The sequence below is a fragment of the Phalacrocorax aristotelis genome, chromosome 6 (genome assembly GCF_949628215.1).
Source record: "Phalacrocorax aristotelis chromosome 6, bGulAri2.1, whole genome shotgun sequence".
Lineage (NCBI taxonomy): Eukaryota > Metazoa > Chordata > Aves > Suliformes > Phalacrocoracidae > Phalacrocorax > Phalacrocorax aristotelis.
The window spans coordinates 55,687,097-55,709,057 of NC_134281.1; the positions used below are offsets into that span (position 1 = coordinate 55,687,097).

The 21,961-nt window shown below is 41.1% G+C and overlaps 2 protein-coding genes across 3 annotated transcripts in view; both read right to left on the reverse strand.

Moving 5' to 3' along the window:
* The window catches only part of ZNHIT6 (zinc finger HIT-type containing 6), a 34,889-nt gene extending 25,821 nt beyond the window's left edge, over window positions 1-9,068 (reverse strand). Inside the window, exons 1-5 of the mRNA XM_075098054.1 lie at window positions 8,930-9,068; window positions 7,551-7,616; window positions 7,354-7,460; window positions 7,183-7,268; window positions 5,754-5,857 (exon numbers count right to left, since the gene is read on the reverse strand). Of these exons, the coding sequence (XP_074954155.1) occupies window positions 5,754-5,857; window positions 7,183-7,268; window positions 7,354-7,460; window positions 7,551-7,616; window positions 8,930-8,997 (431 nt within the window). The 5' untranslated portion in view covers window positions 8,998-9,068. The remainder of the gene's footprint in view (window positions 1-5,753; window positions 5,858-7,182; window positions 7,269-7,353; window positions 7,461-7,550; window positions 7,617-8,929) is intronic.
* A 1,180-nt stretch (window positions 9,069-10,248) lies between these two features.
* Window positions 10,249-21,961, reverse strand: part of COL24A1 (collagen type XXIV alpha 1 chain) — a 149,750-nt gene continuing 138,037 nt past the window's right edge. The window contains exons 54-60 of one of the 2 annotated variants that reach the window (XM_075098056.1): window positions 18,328-18,363; window positions 18,206-18,232; window positions 17,121-17,186; window positions 16,205-16,373; window positions 14,710-14,819; window positions 13,485-13,598; window positions 10,249-11,721 (exon numbers count right to left, since the gene is read on the reverse strand). In XM_075098056.1, the coding sequence (XP_074954157.1) occupies window positions 11,575-11,721; window positions 13,485-13,598; window positions 14,710-14,819; window positions 16,205-16,373; window positions 17,121-17,186; window positions 18,206-18,232; window positions 18,328-18,363 (669 nt within the window). In that variant the 3' untranslated portion in view covers window positions 10,249-11,574. Of the gene's footprint in view, window positions 11,722-13,382; window positions 13,599-14,709; window positions 14,820-16,204; window positions 16,374-17,120; window positions 17,187-18,205; window positions 18,233-18,327; window positions 18,364-21,961 lie in introns of both variants that reach the window. The other variant, XM_075098055.1, reaches the window with a different exon arrangement.

Genomic DNA, 21,961 nt, shown 5'->3' on the forward strand with positions numbered 1-21,961 from the left:
TGTGTAAATCAAAGGGACACTGTCAGGGCCAAGTAACCCAAATGATAATAATATGCTTTAAAAAATAAAACTGTCCTCTTTAACGTCTGCAAATAAACAAAATTACTGTCAGATTCACTATGAGAATAAAACATTTCAGTTGCTAAAAAAAAGAAGAAAAAAAAAATCTCAGGTCCAGAACTCAGTCAGTACTCATCCTCACATGGGGATGTTCTGAAAAACCACTGATTTGCTGAAATGCATGAACATCCTGCTCCTGATCACTCCAGAGTAGCATTCCTTTGCCTGGGAACTAACTTTAGTGGGTCCTAGAAAGCAAGCAAAACTATGTACTAACAACTAAATTCCCTAAATTCCCAGTTTAACAGCTCCAACAGTGTAATATTAGCCCAAATCCCAGCTCAGATAACTCCATGGTAAATTCTCAAGATCAGCAACACTTCAAACAATTGAATTTAATTATCCCTACCTAGCTAAGGATTAGAGCTGACATTTTACGACTTTCAGGCGTAGCTCAAGGTAGCTTCTGTAACACAAACTCTCTCTTTACTGACGCTAATCCCAAAACTCCACACTATATTCCTCAGGAACACATGTAAGGGGAGTTAAACAGAATAGGAGAGTCAATCACCAACGATGCTGAAAAGGCAGAGGTCCTCAACACTTTCTTCGCCTCTGTCTTTACCAGCAGCGTCAGGTCCCAGGCTTTGGGAACAAAATTGCCGATTGATCCAAACACCAACCCACCATCAGTGAAGGAAGAGTTAGTACATGAATTATTATAGGAGCTTGACCCCTACAAATCAATGGGCCCTGATGCCATCCACCCGAGGGTGTTGAGAGAGCTGGCTGACATCATCGCAAGGCCACTCTCCATAATCTTTGAGAAGTCGTGGAGAACGGGGGATGCCCCAGAGGGCTGAAGACAAATGTTACCCCTATCTACAAGAAAGGTTTGAGGGAGGATCTGGGTAACTATAGGCCCATCAGCCTCACTTCAATCCCTGGGAAAGTTACGGAATGAATCCTCCTGGGGGCCATCACAAGTCAAATGAAGCACGTGATTGGGAAAAGCCAACATGGCTTCACTAAGGGCAGATCGTGCTTGACAAACCTGGTGGCCTTCTATGACACAGTGACTTGCCTGGTTGACGTGGGGTGGGCAGTGGACATTGTCTACCTGGACTTCTCCAAGGCCTTTGATACGGTCCCCCACAGTCTCCTCCTGGAGAAATTAGTGTGTTATGGCCCAGACAAGTGGTATGTGCAGCAGGCAGGGAACTGGCTGACAGGCTGCACCCAAAGGGTGGTGATAAATAGCTCCTTTTCCAAGCAGCAAGCTGTCACTAGTGGAGTCCCCCAGGGATCAATATTGGGCCCAATGTTATTCAGCATCTTTATAAGTGATCTGGATAACGGTATCAAGCATAGCCTGATGAAGTTTGCAGATGATACCAAATTGAGTGGGGAAGTAGACGCTCCAGAAGGCAGAGCTGCTCTGCAGGAAGATCTGGGTAGGCTGGAAGAGTGGGCCAACAAGAACCTTATGAAGTTCAACAAGGACAAGTGTAAGGTCATGCACCTGGGAAAACATAATCCAGGAGTGCAGCACAGACATGGATCCACCTGGCTGGAGAGCAGCTCTGTGGAAAGGGACCTGGGGGTCCTGGTGGACACGAAGCTCAACATGAGTGAACAGTATGCTGCTGCGGCCAAGAAGGCCAACAGGGTGCTGGGTTGCATCAAAAAGGGCATCACCAGCAGAGAGAAAGAAGTCATTATCCCACTCTACTCAGCGCTTGTCAGGCCACACCTGGAGTGCTGTGTACAGTTCTGGTCCCCGCTGTACAAAAGGGATGTGGCCAGGCTGGAAGGGGTCCAGAGAAGGGCCACCAAAGATGATCATAGGCCTGGGAAGCTGCCACATGAGGATAGGCTGGGAGAGCTGGGTTTATTCAGCCTTGAGAAAAGAAGGCTCAGAGGGGAGCTCATCCCCATGTACCAGTACTTAAGGGGTAGCTACAAAGATGGAGACTCCCTTTTTACAAGGAGTCCCATGGAGAGGACAAGGGGGGATGGACACAAGTTGCTCATGAGGAGATTCCAAGTGGACACCAGAGGAAAATTTTTCACAGTGAGGACAGTCACCATTGGAATAATCTCCCCAGGGAAGGGGTTGACTCGGCCACGTTGGACACCTTCAAGAGTCGCCTGGACAGGGTGCTGGGCCATCTTGTCTAGACTGTGCTCTTCCTAGAGAGGTTGTACTAGATGATCCCTGAGGTCCCTTCCAACCTGTGATTCTGTGATATATTTTGTTCTCAGAATTAAACCAAAGGAGAGAAATTATGGAAAAGGTTCCTCCTTCTTCCACATATATCATCTGTTCAAATGCTCCCAAGCTGCAGGCATGCCTTCCACCAGGGAAGGAGACTTACAGCCCACTGGCCCCTCTTGGCGGGGAGGAGAGGGGCAAGAAGAATTTTGTCTGGGGGGTGCTGCAAATGGAGCAGGGAGGAAGCTGGTGGAGATGCTGATGAAGCGTAAGTAGCAAGGAGGGCTGGAGCAGGGAAACACAGCCTGCAGAGCTGGGGGAGTTGCACTGCCCCATTTCAGCTTCCCATGGCTGTCATCATCGCCCACCAGGGAACCAGGAGTCATGGAGTTGCAAGCTCCTTCCCCTTTTCCCGTTTGCCCTGCTGGTGGGAGCTCCCCAGTTGCTGCCTGGAGCTCCCCAGTTGCTGCCCAGCCCTCATTCCAACCCGGTCATGTCCTCCACCCCTTTCCCAAAGGCTCCCTATCCCAACAGGCCACCCCAACTCCACAGCGGCATGTCTCCACAAAGGGAACTATCACTTCTATTGGAAAATAAGGGCACCATAGGAAAGGCAGGGCGAAGCAGCACGTTAAAAATAATTTGCGAATAAGGTGTCCTAAACCATCTCTAAGTCAGATGTCCCATGAGTTCATAAACTGGACCCAGACTCTGCTTTCTAATGACCCTCCGCTATCTAGCTGTTCAATATTACATGTTAGTCTGATCCATGTGTTGCCCAGCATTGGTATGTAGGCTTTCACAACACCGAATTTAGCAAATAAACTAATGGAAACCAGGAAATTAAGAGCCTGGTTAACACATCCAAACAACCACTGATCTGTCCTCCAGAGCTGGCAGGGGCAGGGGATGACACAAGAATACATCTTGTATTTCTTTCTTTTGTATTACTCCAATTCCTGCCTTGTACGGCCTAACAGCTTGGCTCACATGGCGAGTGTGAAGAGGACATCAGAGAGGACTGTTCTCAGCTTTCTACGCACATATGTAGAGCAGCTTTCAACCTCCACCCTCTGGAGCAACCCCTCTACAAATCTCGACTGACAAACAGCATGAGAAGGGGTCCAGATCTACAGAAGAGTAGATATACCAGACCCTGACTGCTGTCAGGTGTTAAGCTTACATAAAACAACTATTTGCCCAGCTTTACCCAATTTGAACGTAATATTCAACAAAACATCATGGGTGTCATGAAGTCACAGGGGACAGGTGTTAAGGGTGATATCTGTTGGTACGATCAAACCTGAGGTTTGATTCCTCAGGAACACATGTAAGAGGAGTAAGCAAAACATGCCAATTTAAAAAAAAAAAAAACCTGAAACCAAAACAAAAAGGTTAATTTTTAATCTGCATCACTGAATTCAGGCCATTGCTATGTGAGTGACAGTAGCAGCAAAAAAGAGGAAACACATCCTTTGTGTAGTATTCACCAAACATATTCCATACCCCTGGACAGCATTTACAGGAAAGAGGCAGTTATTTCCTATCCTCTTAAGAAGGGAGAACATTACCTTGTTCTTTCCGATGGGATGTGAAAGTCCCAGAAAGGCTAGCATCCCAAAACAACCACCACAAAAAATACACCAGGACTTTATGATTGACAACAAACAGTAAGGCATCCTCCCAGACAGCCTGTGAAATACTTTCACGCCTATTTGCCAGCAAGTCACCTTCCTTGCCCCATCCTCTTAGTTTTCAAATCTGCTTCTGTTAAACAACATAAAGCACGACATGAGTGAAAGCATAACTTGAACAAAGCTTCATTTGTTCCCAACACAAGCTACACCTCAGTATGTACCCAAAAAGGCTTTCTACAGAAAAAGAACTGAAAAACATGGTATATGAAGACAAATTTCTGTCAGCACAGCATTGTACCATGCCCAGGATCTTCCCCATAGTGTCAAACCTCCCTGTATCTGTGCCTTCTCTGCTCTGCTGTCCTTCTCTTAGCTGCCGATTCCAGCATCCCTGGACCTTCTGTGCTTGCTTTGGCTCATAAAGACTACTCCTTACCCTGTACTCCTAAGGGTGTTTATGTTGTTTTAGCCACAACATTGAAGAAATTCCCCAGGAAAGTTAAACTCAGCTCTAAGCCTGAGATACTTCAACAGCATGAGACTAGCACAAGATGCCTGTAAAAGGTAGAGCATGTGGCCAAGGAAAAGAAAGTCACTGCAGAGGCAGACAGCCTCTGCTCACCTGACTAACACCTGCAAGATTTGGGGCTCTCCCCTGGTCTGTTCTGACGCGACAGCCTCAGTGATGTATAAATTTGGGGTAGAGGGAGGAAAAATGCTCCTGATTTCCTTCCTTTCCATTGATCCACCCTGGGTTTTCTGTAGCAGAAGTGGTAAAATATGTACCTTTATAGAATCTACATCTATATAGAATTCTACATCTGTTTTATGCCATGTTTTATGCAAAAACAAAAAACTCTGCTTTTGCTCCAGAACAGAAGAAATAATACAGGCAAGCCTGTGAGCAGTTTTTCGGGTTGGTTATTACTTTGTCAGAGAGAGACACCTGGTGGCTAGTCAGCCCTCAGCCACCAGCACCTCGCCTGGCCAGACACCGCGCTTCACTTCAGTTTGTACGTCTCGGAGAAGAGAGGGGAAAAACGCATCCTGAAAGCAAAACTTGCCACCAGAACTACGACCATGAAGAAAGAAGCGGAGGAGCCATCAGGGCTAAGTGGCACAGCTGATTACTGTGAGAAGCTCAGAAGGCATTTATATATGCTCCCAGTAGATCGTTGAGCTGAACTCTAGACCTGTTACCTGCCATAATGAAATACTTTGTATTTCAAAGTATTTTCAAAGTAAAAATAAAAAATTACAAACTCTACATATCAGAGAAAACCCACAGAGTAGAAAAAGGGAAGAACATGTAAAGTCTTCTTAGCCTTTTTCCTGAATTCATACCTGCCTGTCTGCACTTGTGTCTTTAAGTTGTGCCGTATCAAGCATCCACATCCTCCAGCATGGCAACTCCTAACACAACCGTATTGGAAGTACCTCTCCAGGCTTAAAGTCAGCCTTTCCAGAGAGATGGATTTTTGCAATCATTCTACATCAATCCTCTATCATAAACCGTTAAAGAAGGGTTTTCTTTTTCCAGCAACAAAACTAAATGTTAATTAAAAGATGGCAAAACACAACAGCGCTGATTCTTCCTCCTGTTACTCAATGTTGGTATTTTTGAAAACAAAGCATGAATTGCATAAGCTGTTACACTGAGCTCAAAGAGCCTAAACAAAAGAAAACCTGCAGCATGAAACATTAAGTCTGGATACCTTTTGTAAAAAAAAATTGTGCATCTAACAGATTTTAAAAGCAAGCACACCAGTATGAATTCAGATTCTCATCATTATGTGTTCAGTGAAAACAAAATATTGCTGACTAACCAACTGAAGACTCACATGAAATTGAAGGTTGTTGAATTTTCTCTTCTTTTTGTAAATCCAACGGGCAATGTTTTCAGGTCAATATTACACCTTCGAGCTTTGTTTCTCAAGCAGTATAACTAGCAAAAAATAAAACCAAATTTTTAAACAAATCTGTATAATTTATTCAAAACCTGGAAGTTAAACAATAAAGGAGTAATGCTGACAGGACTTATGGGAAAACTGTAGGAAAAGGCACATTTAATGAGGTACTTTCTTTGACTTTTCAAAAAACATCATGAATGAAGAAGTTAGTAAAGTAAGCCTAGAAACTACCTGAAGCATCTTCAGACGAAGTTTTTCCACGGTTAAAAAAACGTTATGCCAATGACCTCTTTACGGTAAAGTTTCTTAACATATCGTGAAAGCCACTGACAGCCGTACGGGTGTAATACCACCCAAGGAGCTGTTTTTTGGCCTACAACCCCACTCGTAAAAGGGATGCACAAGCACCACCTCAGCCACTCTAACAAATTCCAATTTGAAGGTAGCACTAAGGATATCATCCCATAAACATGCCTAGTACCACATCCTAAAAACTGCCAGCTGTGTAGCATCTCACCATCTTTAGCACATGTTTTCAAGACATCATGGTGATAAGTACGCACATGGAGTATGACTTCTCCCTGAGAGAAAGCCAGACTCTTCTGAACTTATTTTGTCATCAACATGAGTTCTCTCTGAGTTTAGTGCTGTATTTAAAGATATCTTTGCAAGGCTGGAAAACAACATGGCCCTGCTGCCTTTCTGTGACACATCAATAAATCAAAGTATTTTGGAGTAGATTTTTTTTTTTTCCTGTTCCACCCTCTCCACCCTTCTTGATCTTGGTCTTCACAGTTTATCATCATAGGACTTTCAGGAAATGCTATACATTTCTGTGATCTCATTAATGCTTTACTGGAATTGGAGGAGTTTCAACAAAAATCCACTCTCACCCTTACAAGGCTGGGTTTTACTTCATTGTAGCTTAGATTTAATCTGTGCAAACTCTAGTTGCCTTCTTTTGGTATATGGGGAAGCGTGTAATAATGTTGAGGCAATTAATAAATCCGTGGTTTACCTGGGAATTTTGTACTTAAAAACTCAAAAAAGTTGTGGTGGAAGGAAACATTCAGGCTTTCTTAACACACATCTACCATCAAACAGGAAGAGTGGTCATGCGCCAGTTTTAAGAATGTATGCTGTTAGCAATTTATTCTACTGAACAATTGGACATAGCCATCAATACTGTTATTACATAAACCTAGAGACTTCTTTTGCCCTGTAGCTCTAAAATTCAGGGTCATTCCTACCTTCATAAGAGAGGTATCAGCTCTGAAATCTAGATTAGGACTGCCTCAGCAGGAATTCAAAGGTAGTCAGCCCTGTTTCCAATATACCCAGTTGCTAATTTAAAACTTACAAGTTTTTTTGTTGCTGGACTATGCACAGTAGGATATCGAGCAGCAGCATCAGCTGTCCTTCCTACATCTTCCAGGAAACGATAATCTGAAGGTAAAAAAAGAACAAGGAAAAACATAGCGCTAACCTAATAAAACCAATGAATTTTAAAAAACATAAGAAATATTCTTACCGCTCAAAAGGTTCAAGTCAGTAAAATTATCTACAGAGACAAACGCTGTTTTATCCCTGACTCCATTACAGCTCAGCACAAGCTTATGCTTTTTTACACACAGTAGACTGAAATGACAAAAGGAACAACATTAACGTGCCCTGTTCAGCATGAGTGGGGAAAAAAAACCAAAACAATTTAATTCAGATAACAGATACCTGCACGAATATTTCATGCACCGTGGACATCTGTACTTAGCTTCCTCTTCACTACATGTTTCGCATCTGAAAGAGGTAAAAAGTATTCTTAATGAAGTGGTATCTTTGCGCCTGACTGGCCTGGGAAGGTGCCTGCTCAACAACCGGGCACTATGGCATCAACCGGTATTTTCAGGAAAAGTTAGCTGAACCTTGACAGAACAAAGAAAATATAGACACCCTGGACTAGGTAAGGTGACAGACAAAATAACACAAGCTGTGGGGAATATCTCCAAAGCCATAGAGGGAGTCTTACCTATACTAAAACACATCGTAGATGTTTGAAAGAGAAAAAAACCACCACGCTAACAGCAGAGATACACGCATAGCAAGGCTGTATCGTTTATGCTTTGTGGCCTGGTTGTATCAGTGCTGTTCTCCATTTATATCACCTGTAACGTGCATCGTGCCATACTGGCTCATAATGCTCCCAGTTTTAGGCAGATAGAAAATATATGTTGAGGATTCACACTAAAACCTGAACGCTGCATCCCATTTTTCCAATGAAACAGAAAAACCATGACAATAGAGCCAGCAAAACTTCTGGCTGTTAGTAGTGCAAACCCCAAAGTCAGGGAACCTCTCAGGCACAACGTGGAAGCTTAAGGAACATAGGTGAGAAACATAATTTAAAACAAATTCCATTATAAACATTATCTTCTGCTTTTTAACTAGACTGTTACAACAGATGTAATTCCCATTCTTCATAAAAAGTTATCAATACATTAACTGAAACGATGGCCGCTTTTCATTTAACTCCGACAAATGGGGAAGGGAAATAACCCTCCCCTCACATCAGTGAGGTTTTCAAGGGTGGCACAAACCCACCACTTCCAACTAGCAGAGGAAAAACGCTAGCCTCAAAATACGGTTCCTCCTCTCCCCACGGCGCGCCCGCCGCTCGCTGACAGCGGAAGCATTAAAGACGAGAAATTACGCTGAACAAGGATTCCTTTTTTATTTTAATACCTCCACGGTGCCCCATGCACTCATATGAAAGGAAACTGCCCCGCGTAGGGCCCGCGGCGGAGAGGGCTGCTCCTCTCCGAACACGCAGAGGAGATGGGTGAGGCGCGGGGGCAGCAGGGCTGCGAGGCAGCAGCCCGCCATACCGGGCACCTGCCCGCCCCGGCGCCCCCCGCGGATGGGGGACGAGCCCGGACCCCGGCGGAGGCTCCCCTCCGGGGCAGGCCCGCGGCGGCCCTTGCGTGAGGAGAGGCCGGCGCAGCCTCTCCCTTGGGCGGCCCCGAGTTTCCGCGCAGCCGGAGGGAGGCGCCTCCCTCTGCAGAAGACCCGATGGGGCTCCCGGGTGCGGTCCCGCGCCCTGCCCTCACCCCTACCTCTGCAGGGACATCTTCCGCCCGCCCGCCGACCGCCGAGGGCTCCCGGGGCCCTCCCGCTCCGCCATGGCTGCGCTGCACCGCCTCCCCACGCGGGGCCCGACGGGGCCTGGCCGGGGCGGCCGCGGCCTTTCCTGGGCGACAGCGCCGCCTGGCGGCCCTCAGATAGCGGCGACCTTCGGGCGGCGGCGGCGCCGGCCCGCCCCGGAGCAGGGGAGGCGGGCCCCGCTCCCGCCCGCCTCAGGCGGGGGCCGGCCCGCTCCCTGCAGCGCTGAGCGTCCTGGAGCCGGGAGAGTTTAGCTCTGCTGCTCAAGGCTCCGCTTCCCGGGTGCTTGCTTGTGGTTTTTTAACCATAGAAAACATCAATAAAAGGTAAAGGGATAAAAGGATCCTGACAAAACCTCGTGTAAGCTAAGCAAGCTCAGGGCTTGTTCTAAAAGTAAGGGTAAAAAAAGTAGGTGACTGGCTCAGAAACCAGAAAAAAATTAGCTGCAGAATACAGTTACTTGTTAACATTATGGGACAAAATTGTACAAGATCGCCTGCAAATGCCTTCAGGAGCTCCAGGAAAGATGCCTGGATACAAGAGGCTTTCCAAAAGGCAGGCGGCAGCGTATACAAGTCACAGAGGATGCTTTCAGCCAACCTCCAGCTCCGGCGACGCGGTGCGTGATTACCTGTCAGCATCCTGCTGCACGAGTCCATCGTGCTGTCTGCACGGGATGTGCGTTTTTTGCCTCAACTACAGAAATGCAGATATTTACGTCTCAGCAGCCTTACAATACTTCAAGCTATTAGTTTTTAAAATACATAATTTCTGAGACACGCTAATATAAACCATAAATAAAGGCAAGAGAGAATTTCCAAAAATAGGGCAATGAGACTAATAAAAATCTACATGAAGCAGAACATTTTCTAAAAGATTACTTTCTTAGGAAAAAAAATCTATTTGTCAGAACATCAGTTCCACAGCCAAACTCAGAGCAAATGACAAGCGATGCTGTCAGACTGTAACGATCTTGAAAATGCAAAAAGTGAGACACTTTCTCTAAACTTCATCATCCCTCTGTAGTCTTGCTTTGTCCTTAGTTTTACCAGATTTTCTCTCAGGGAACAAAATGGATGCTTCTATATGAAGTGTAAAATGGGATGTACACATACGATACCCTGTAAAAATAAACACGGTCACTCTGGCAGTATTCCATGGCAGGAAGCGTGTGCATTTCCCCTTGGTAAAGGAAGCATTGCCACCTAACAAGTATCCTTCTAGACGATTTTTCATTGTTACTAAGGATGAACTGTACAATATGAAACAATAGTAAAAGACAGACAGCTTGGAAGCCTATTTTATTATACTCCGGTAAGTACCATTTCCTGTGGATCAAGACAGTTAAACTCAAGTTGTTTGAACACTCCCCTTCTCCCCAGTGTAGTCTGGTGTCATCTTGCCATGTACTACTGAGCAGACTTTGGACCAATAACAGACAGAGACATATCGTTATAAAGAGTGCTTTTCCTAATGGTAAAATTGTTCTTTTTTAATAAAGAAAGACGGCTGAACATTTTAGGCTTAATTAAAAAAAACAAACTGAAATGACCTAATAATGCAAAAAAAATATTGAATTTCTAGGTTGGTGAAATGCCGATTATAATTTAGCAGCAGCCATTCAGAAGACATGCTGTAGTTGATTTTTTTTTTTGAGAAGTTACAAAATATATACACAATATATCATCTTAAGATGCCTTTGGCATTCAAAAAGTTAACTGAAATACAGAATCTAAAACTCAAAACTACAGTAAGCAGCTCTTCTACAACAATTTATACAATGGCTGTAATGCTAACTGCTCTGACTATATGCATCATATACAATGTGCGGTCTCATATACCATTTCCACAACGGTACACAAAAATATTTTAAACAAGAAATCCACATAAATAATGTTTTCTTTGTAGTGAAGTATGTGACCAATGATTTAAAACAAGTACCTTTACAACAGAAACATATCCTAATGTAACCAGCACATACAGTCTGAAAGATAAAAAGGGACTCAAATCATCTCTGATAAGGCCACAAGCACCTTGTGTTAGGAAGAGCACCAAGGCAACACGGACAGAAAACACAAAAGAGGTAGCGTGCCATCTGTTAAGATGTATGTGTCCACAAAGGACACAATAAAAAAACGTTTAAGAAAAAAAGACATATTGTACTGTGGCATAATTCACTTTTCATATATAAGCTATTGCACATTGAGGAGCATTAGCCAGTATTGCTCCTTAGTATTGTATGTCTCCAGCTTTCCTCGGGATGGTTTTTTTTGCAGTGCTGTTAAAGAGATTGCTAGGAACACTTGAGGTCCTGAAAAATTCCATGCTCAGATGCTCAGCTCCAGGAAATTATGCAAGGAAGCACCGATCAATTTTTTTCAAAATCCTCTATAAAAGTTGTTGCCGTCTTTCCTTTCTTTCCTTTTTCAATGCCATTTCTCCTTAGGAGGAAGTCTTTTTCTTCTTGAGGTTCTTCAACCAATACTGTATAAAACGATTCTTCAGTTTCCTAGCAATTTTGCCTGCAACGGATTATTACTTTTGCATCCAATCAATGCAGCAATTCCATGTTGATGCAAAAAAATCCAGGACAGAAACCTTAAAGGAAGCACACCGAACCACTTTCTATGAAGTGCTGCTGTCCTGGTTTGAGATGAGGAAGTGCGTCAACTTGAACAACTGGAAGCTGATTAGTGTCCTGAGTGTGAAAAAAGAACTGTGTCTTATGCCAGCTGCCATCTTCAATCTGCAACACACAGAAGCAGAATATTACATTTGTATCAAAGATGACCTCCAAAACGCAAATGGGAAGAGTGCTTAAAGAGTGAGAGGAGGAGGAGAGGTGTACAGATACATTTCTTGTCCCGGCAGTTCCTAAAGAAACTGTGTAATTTAACAAATGCCATTTCTCCCGTGCAATACCATGGGCACTCCTGGCACAACTGGAACAACGCCAGCCTGGAATCCAGCCAGACCTGATGCAGACACAGAGCAGCACGGCTCGGAGCCGAGCGCCTGTCGCTTTGCAAGCAGTCCTGGGCTCGTACAGACTCTTAGATCGCTTGCTAAATTCACCTCCAAATCTGAACAGTAGGTCTCAGATTGTGAACTTTACAGGCACTTGAACGACTTTGTCCTTGAAGAACAGTCATGGGGAATGAGAGCCTTTTTGCCATCAACTTTGTATTGTTTATTGTAATCCTTTAAAAATCTCAGTAAAAAATTGATACCTCATATAATTATAAAATAACATAACATTGTCTGAGGCTGAAAGTGCCTCGATGTTTGCTAACACTCCATTCTTAAAAACCATCAAGTGCAGTGGACACCACTGACAAGTGAAATCCCTGCAGAGAGGGAAATGTGTGTTTCTGCAGCAGATCCGTACAATACACCGTTTCCCACAGAAAGAGCGACAGACCTTGTGGAGTCTCACAGAACAATGGCACTGCCCAATAGCCATCACTGTATGCCTTAATTTTTCTCAGGGATTAAAACAGTCCCAGACAGACTGGGAGGTGGAGAGAAGGGGCTTCAGTGGCCATACCTTCACTGCATGACACAGGCTAGAGCATCTCATTAGTGTATTCTAATAAAGGTTGCAAGCATAACAGCTTCAAAGTGCCTCAAGTAAAACCACTTCCAGTCTTGAGATTAAAAACCTCACTTGACACCCCTGTATCGATATGGAGCCATTCTCACGTCTTTCATTATTGTAAATGAAAGTAGAGCTATGAAATACTGAAAGCGTAAAGTGCTTGTCTCCTATATTTCATAGTGTTCTACCAAGACATTTACCAAATGGCTCGCATTGTGGTGAGTGGAGTAATTTAATAAGCATTAGAAAATTAATAAGCTCCTCCTTTTTTTCCTAAATACAAATATGGTTCAATATTTTAGTTAGCGATGAAGTCCATCTCCAGACAGCATTATTTTATTAAATAACCAAACAACTGACTCATAGTCAATTAATTTAAAGATACTTAGTTGTCCAAACAATAATTTCCAGCTTGTTTGAGCCTGAGATTTTGTGTGAGGTAACCTCAACAGAGCTCTTACTGAAGCCTGAATTTTCATTTTGAGAGTAACTGTTCCTAAAGTTACCTGGAGGGCCTCTTTTTCTGTCCCGATCTCTCCCCAGCATCTTACTAGAGTCTTCAGATATGTGGCACTCGGTGCAAACAGCAAGTGTAGATACCCTGTATTACTGCAATTGCTTTTATGTTTGGGTAGATGTTGAACTCAGTATCAAAAGGTTGGCATATAGAGACAAATGCAGAACAATGTAAGAAGTAAGCTTTAAGGGATGTGAATCTAAAGGATTGTTATTTATTGGCAGAAAGTTAATAGTGTCTAAACAGTGACTCTATTACGGTTTTAATAATGCTAGTGCTAAAAAGTATTTACCATGCATTCATCCATAAGCACCTTCGGTTCAAGTAGCGTATTTGCTTTAAATATTTGACCATTCCATCCTTTGAAGCTAACAGACGTTTTCTGGCCACCTACTTTATTTAATCTCCACATTGGTGTGTTCAGACAGTGAACCGTGATGCTATGGGTTGCTTCTGAGCTCAGTAAATGAAGGAAGTTCATCTGCACTTTTCCAACGCCGAACTCCAGCTAAGTTCCAAGAGAAACACATCGTTAGGACTTACAGCTGGACTGTGCTGAATGGCCACAGCAACGCAAAGTGAACGCACGTACATGTGTGGTGTTCAGGCACGGGAGCACGTATACATGTTTGTACATTGGGATCAATGCCAAAGAGCGCCATTTGTATTTTTCAGGAGAGCTGTTAGCTTCTGTTATGGTGATTATTATAAACAGGACGTTTTCAAAGCTTAAATATAAACATTTGCTAATGCTTACAACCTTGTTGAAACACAGCTGGGCAGAAAACATTTTTTAAATAAAGAAACTGAAGCAAATTATTTTGTCATTCAACCAAAGATATTATCAGCAGCAGTGTTTTAACTGCAGCTACATCATTCTGCTGTTTAGTCTTCTTAGACCACAGGTTCTGGCAATACCTACAATCCACTAAAATCCAAAATTTCATAAGCATACTTTGATTTTAGACAGAAAATATAGTTACTCATTACTCAACAAGAATTTCTCCAAGACTAGGTCATATTGAGGGGTTTGAGGGGTCTTCTAAATGTAGGAACGCGTGTGGGAACTTTGTGGTATTTCTGATGCTCTTCCATGACTACAGTGTATATGCAAAACTCCACAAATACAAAATTTCTATTCCCAAGGGTTTAAGGACTACATGTAAAGAGGAGCATAGACTAATGGTATAAAGGAAACCAGTCTCTGCCTAATGGCACTTAAAAGTAGCTAAGTGTTGAAAAGTAGTCATAATTTTCATCCTTCCCATCGCAATGAGGGATTGCATTTCTCAATGCAGGGCACTCAGCTGCCCTGAGTGATGAGTTACTAATGTAGCTTAGAAGCATTTCAGGCTTATTTTTATGCCTTGTATAGAAAAGTATAAAGCAAAACAAAATAACTCTATCGGCATGGAAGGTAAGTAAATTAACGAAGTGGGAGTTATACTAACATATATTGTCTCCAGAAAATCTGTAACTTCTGTAACAGAACATAACATGCGTCCCTCTGCAAAGACACACGTTAAAACAATATAACATCTTTTCATGAGTTAAGTAAATAAGCATTCATGTGTTCAGAGTTCCAGCACAGATACAGTCTCTCCGGAAGCAATGCATACCTTTGTCACTGACAGCGGCGTTAAACATGTCTGACCACCTGCAGTGAAGTTGCAGAAAACTTCAATGGCATCAGAAGGACATCCAATATTTGGGTCAATCCAGTATTTTCCTATTAGTATATAATACAAGATGGAAAATAAAACAAAAATAATTGTTACTAAACAATTTGCTAAAATATTCCTACTTTTTGGCAAGTATTAGATATATTATCACCATAGCTTCACTAGGAAATGAATAAAAAGGAGCATGAAAGTCTTTTCACTGTTATAATCCTACTAGGAACAGATACTGAGCAAAATTATCATAACCATTCAACTCTGGTCACATATACAATGACTTCTGAATACTGTCATAGTTTCAAAAATGTTTTCTCTTTCTACAGCTAAATAGTGAGAACAAACGGTATTTCCAGTCTGCTCTTTCTGTATTAAAGTGTAACTTCTTTAATTGGGGCTGGGCTTTATACAGAGAATATATTCAGGATGTAAACATCAATCTAAATTCTCTTGCTCTCACAGCATCTTGAAGATCCTTTTTTCCCCCACTATCTTTCTCCCATCAGACACTTCTAAATGATGTACCCCAGTGATGGTAATAAGGAGTATTTGCCATTGTGAATCCATGGGATTTGGCCCAGTAAAAGAAATAGGACACACACAAAGTATACCAGAATTTAACTTTCCTTAATTTATGGTTAAATATGGGTGAGCCTGTGCTCTACAATTTATATGGGTGTGTGTAATCCCCTGAAGCGGATGTCTGTGTCGGTGACCTCCGTGGCCCTAAGGGACTGAGGCTGGTTTAGGAGAGCACAATTCTAACAAGGGTTAGGCTCATCTCTACCAGAGTCTTAAAGAATTGATCTGTCATTATATGTGCTACAGAACAGGGATATCCCTGTAACCTCTAACTTCATTTCCCATTTCCTCCTCAGCTTGTTAAGGCTAATACTTGATAATAGGGATATTTACAGGTATTTGTTATTTTATTAGCCCCTCAGAAACTGAATTATGTCACAGTATTGACATTACAGCTTTGAATAATTACTTTTGATTTGAAATATTGATTCAGGATCTTCTGGGATACAACAACTGTCAATGTACCTGACAGCGGGAGTGCATGGTATACAATTTTCTCGTTAGGAATCTAGAAACTGATCCGCACAAAATTCATTGCAGATTAGCTATAAATACTTGGGAAACTTTTAATCACAAGATTGGATTCGGTGTCAAATTTTCTGGACACTTTTGTTTACTTTATATATATAATCTGTGTCTAATCTGTATGACATTAAATAGCTACATACTTTCATCTTTAAAATTCAGAAATCTTATATTAAATAAGGATAAAATGAAGATAGCTGTGACAGGCACACTGCAACGGAATAAAATAATAAAATCTACACAATAGGATTTTGATGTTGAAAGTAACATTTGGAAGCAACACATTTCAAAGCCTAGCTGTGTTCAAGCTTTAATGAAAGTGGGCACTTACCATCGGCCACTTTACGTTCACAGTTAAGCAAATCCCTGCAGATGCGTGCTGGGTTATCCCGTGTGCCAAGGGGGTTCTTGATACTGTGCAGTAAATTGCTAAGGTAGTGCAGTGTTTTGAATATCTCTGTACTGTGATCTAGGAAAGTTACTTCAGTATTCTGGTATTTCTGCCAAGGGCCATTAGCAAATGCGTTACCACAAAGAAGTATCACAACAACAGTGTATGCAGTAAAAGTCAAATGGCCATTGAATAGCCAGACAGAAGCAAAGTATTTATAATGCGTGCAATCAGGCATAGAAAACAGGGTGAGAATAACATTCCAATAAACAAATTAGTACGTTTTATTAAAATTATCAGAGCAGTGAAGTTACAGGCAGGTTAAGATCATGCAAATGCATCGTTATGACATGTTGACATACAGGGAAAAAGAAAAAAGAAAAAAATTAATGCATTTTTAAAGTATACTTAGCAGTTTCAGATTTTGAACAGTGAAATCTACTCTTACAGACTTAACCTAGAAAATATACGCAAATGTATTTGACTTTGCCCATGTAAGGAATTTTCTTGCAATCAGCGGGACCACACACTTGCATGTATGTTGGTATTTTTTGGATCAAGGCCTAAGTGCCATGATCATTATCTGTGGCTGAACAGATACAGTCTGCTATGTGTGGTAGTCGATAAATTTCCATTACTGCCAATCATGACAAAAAGATAGAAATGCTGCTGTTTCTCTTAACTTTGTTTCAATTGTATCTTATAAATCCTGGCATGTTTAATTATATTCTACAGTAATTAGTTGCTATCTATGATTCACTTTAAGTCTTTGTAAAGAAGCCCTATTCTGTTCTCAAGAAGTAGAATTATAATAGCATACCCTGTATGACAATGTAAATACATTGAAATATATTACCTCCATCTGCAGTGCAGCATTTGACTCGATCAAAGCTTGAACAGCAGCATTGATGTCCACTTGTTTCTGAAAAAAATATATTTCAGAATATAGAATGATGAACAGGAATATTGTAAAATGCAGGTGGTAAATTCTTTAAGCACTGTAACAACATACACGATAGCTCCATTATTTTGTCATTTGAGACAATAATTAATTGTAAAAACTTACTTTTAAAATAGGATCCTCCCATTTCCAAAGAATGCAAGCATGCATACAGAAAAAGCATATTTGATTTTTATTAGCAACCCCATACCCAATTTAACGATCATACTCCTGGAACCTGGAAAAAAAAATACTATAATAGTTGTTACAGACTAACATCCCAACTTATTCCTCCTGGCCATTTAATAGATATACTTAAGAAAACCAATCCAGGTAAGTGTGAAAAGGCTTTACAGAGAAGCACACAAAGAATATCTCAATCAGCCATCAGCAGCTGACAGATCAAAGTAGTCTTCATGATGTGTGAACAACAACCAAGACTGACAAACTAGCCTCCAAAGGAGGAAGCCTGTTTCTTGCGCATCTTCATTCTCTGCACTTTGTGTGACATATATACCAAACCCAGACAACAGGTTTGTTTATTTTTTAAGAATTAAGTCACTCACACAAACATCTAGTTCTTGCAATTTGTTCTTGGATTACATATATCATTACAGCTTTAAGACACCTCAGATACTGAGCCTGTCCTAACTGGCACAATCCCTTAACAAACTAAATCTGTGTGTGTATATATACAGGGAGAACATCTGGGCCAGAAAACAGCAGATAAACCTTTTAGAGTGTGATGGAGCTAATCTACGTCAAAAGTATGAGCATGTCCACGAGCGTTGCCTGTTGAGGGCTCAACAACATGACAGAACAGAACTGATAGTGTTAGATGGAAGCTTCAAAAATACGTTACTGTAGTGATGGAAGCTATAGAAAAATTAATTTGCAGTTTATGTGCAGTGACGGAACAATCAATGCATTTCAAGAGGATCCTGCCAGCTTCACTTTCAAAAAAAGACTGTACTGTAGGTTAGGGTTGTTATAGAACTTACTCTTGGTCCTGGTGGTCCAGGAGGGCCCTGGAAAATGGAAGAAACCAGATATTAGGTGCTTCACGTGTTTATATAATGCAATCACAACAGAAAAATATAGGCATGGTTTTTTATGCACTTACAGGTGGCCCTGGCTGGCCCTGAGGTCCCTGAGGGCCCTAGAAGAAATGGAGATAAACCACAACAGTTATAGATGAACCTCTCAGCATTTATATTTATGTATTTTTTTTTAAATCACAAAATGTCACAACGCGTACAATAAAGATGATGTGATACTGTTTTTGGTAAAGCTGTACGTTATTAATTACTAAAGTACCATATTCTGTTAACATGTGAATATTCCTGTTAGAATTGCTGGGTCATCTGGTTACTTTTTTTAACCAATTACTTTTGATATTAAAGGAACATTAGAAGACATACAAAGTACTAATACATAATGTCCTATACATCGTGGCAGCATTATATGCATGTTGCCAATACATGTACTACAAGGGATGAGTGATCATAAAAGCATTATAAATAATGTTATGGGTAGTTGTAAAAGACCAACTCATGTGCTTTACTCCATGAGTATCTGCTAGGCATTTATTAGCTCCATTTATTAGCAGTGTCAGTTTTTCAGCCAGAACACACTGTGTTCATTGTTAAATAGTGATTTTGCAGGCTTTCTTCATACTCAAGAAGTTATGCCCTTATCTCATCATACGTGGCATCATTTTAGTATTTAGGACAATGCAGTGGAGAGGAGAAGGAACAGCTGCTTTTCCCTAGCTTATAGTACTTACAATGCACATAGTCTTAGATTTAAGTTTTAGGCTTGCCTTAGGGTCAGTCATTGACCCTCTCAAAAACAATCTGAATTATCCTTCCTTTGAGCAACTATTCACATTAAGATGGAATGATTATGAATATTTATTAATATACAGTGATACTTGTTTTTGTCAGATTCTCTTCATCAGTCACTATACACTCAAAGCCTCTAGGAGCTGCTGTAACATAAACAACAGCAAGAACAATGACAAGGAAAAGAATAGGTGGCAGTGCCTTAACACGAGCAAAAGAGAAGGAGGAATGAAAGGCGTAGGCCAGACTTGCACCACGTATTAGTAAAACCTTTTAACATAACTGAGCTAATTTAAGCAAAACACTCCTTAGCCAGTGCTGCTTGTACCAATTATTTGAGCACAATAAGCTGTTCCAGAAAAAGCCCTCTTACACCAGTATGGTCACGCTAGTACTAAGTCTCTGCCAAAAGAGAGACAGTCTTATCTGACGTGGTCATGCTGACAAATATTGCGAAACTGGCGTAGTCAAAGAGGTATTAAGTTGTAAATCACTTAATATAGTAGTAAGAAGTATTCGTGCTGTAAGATTTCATAGCAAGATCTGCGTGAGTGTCACTGAATACTACAGCTGCTGAACTAGGGCTGTGCTTCAAGGTGCCACCAGCAAGGGCAGCTGGAAATGGTTAAAGAAAGGCCAGATTCAATCTTACATTGATTCATGTATATTTAAAAAAAAAGGTTCCTAAAGCAGATAGGAGTGATTTAGTACCTAAGTCACTGAGGCTCCAAATTTGTCAATTTTTAGGAGAATACCAGTTGCATTTCATACTATCTCTAGACATATTCGTTAAGGCAGAGCACATGGTAGCTACTGGGGAGTGCATCTGTCAGGGGTTACACAATGACCTCCAGAGCTGCACAGGCTAAGTGTGCCTGCACATCACCTGCTCTGGCCATGTCAGAGGGGCTCAGGTGCTGGATCGTGAAGGGTGCGAAAAGTCAGGGCCATCACGTAATTCCTAGCACCAGATCTATACCAACAAGGCTACATTGAGGGACAGCAAATTACTTTTGAGACTGAGACCCGTGTTTTACAAATGTTCTTTGGAGAATTAGAATTGAAGCAATTTCTGGGTGTTCAGGGAGATGGTCTTCTGATACTTAACTAAGAAGACTTCAATGGCACAAGCTGTAAATATTGTCAACTTTTCAACTGATGCATCCCGACCTATTTACATTTCATCCACTTGTACTTCTAGAAGGGACTCAAAGCCATCTTTTAAGTAAATATTTACTGATATTTTGTAAAGAAATTAATTATTGATGTCGGAAAATGGAAATCAAAGAATAAGTCATTTCAGCGGATACAATAGTATAGCAAACCCTGTGGGTTCTGTGGCAAGCTTCCCTTCATTCTTCTGAGTGTGATTATTGCCCAGCTCAAAATTTTCTTTGAAATCCTATTACTATTAAATAGGCATCAAATATTATTGTTGCTATTCATTATTACAAAACTGATGAGACATGAGTCTGCAGAGGTGATATTCACTATTTTGGGGTGGTCCCTCAGCTGTTGCAGATCAGCTGGGTTTCACAGAGCTACACTGTTGTATGCCAGCTGAGAAGGCTGACCTCCGCATTTCATTAATCAGATCAGCAACTCAGGTGCTGTTAGACTGCTGCAAGATCCCATGTGAATATATTACTGAACTATATGATCATGCTTGGTGAAGTATGTTTATTATAAAATGAAAGAGAAAGTGTGAAAAAGAAACTCGAGGAATGAATCTGACAGTGTAAGGATGTACTTGTTTATCTTGGGTCAGGACTTGATTATGCAAATACCAAGCCAAGGCAAGGCACAGAGCCTTCAACAGTTTGTCTCTAAGGAATCACTGCTCTCTGATGAATAGATGTCCTTGTTCTGGGTACTGAGATTTAGACATTCCAGTGGATTTTTCAGATGACTGAGTGCTTCGGTTAATATTCTACGCTCTTGGCATGTGTCACAATTTTAAGACTCCAAAAGTCTTGGGACGAGAACAGTTCAAATTTATAGTGGTTTCTGAGATAGAGATTTAAAAAAATAAAAAACTGCACTGTTACAATGAATTTAAGGTATTTTGCAAAAGAGGAATGTGATTTGTCTTGATTCACTGTCACCTTGCCAATAAAACCGATGTGAAAAAACCTAAATATTGAATGCTATTTGTTAAATATAGTTAACTACTTTTGGGGATATTATATTTCTTAAATTCATTAAGACTTCACAGGGCTATATCAATTACCTTCACAAGCCTTTAAAACATAACAAGACTGCACAGAGCATGTTGAAAATCCTGTAGAGATGTTACAAATGTTCTTTCTTTCTGTTGTAGAGCAGCCACATAAGGTTAAATTGCACTTCTCATGGATTAAGTTAATTGCTAACTGTTTTACTGGAATGTACAGGATTACCTTTACAAATCTACTTACTTTACCCTTTGATCACATTCAAATTTAAGTAAGAAAAGTATAATTCCAGTTCATAACAACAAAAACAGAGAATAGAACAGTTAGTTTTAGTGTGCTCTTTAATACTTTAATCACCCATTTTGATTGCTAGTACAGAAGTTCAAAGGCCAAAACTCCAATCTTTTTCTAATACTGTAAGGCCTTGATTTTACATGCAATGATACATATGCTTAACTTTGAAAACATGAGCAATCCCAAGGACTTCCGTATTTTCCATGACTCTTGAAATTTTCCAAGAAACAGAAAGTATTTTTAACAAAAGTGATTAATGCTAAGCTTTCCCTAACCACTTCTGTCATTTTGATGTTATGTCACTGTATTTCAGAATGGGTAAAGCCTGACAACATCATAGTCTGATACACCATACAGTGTAGCTGCCATTCATGACTAGAAATCTAAGATAAAAGATAATAGAAAATTACAGATTATGCCTTATCGTATCATATCGCATCTTTTT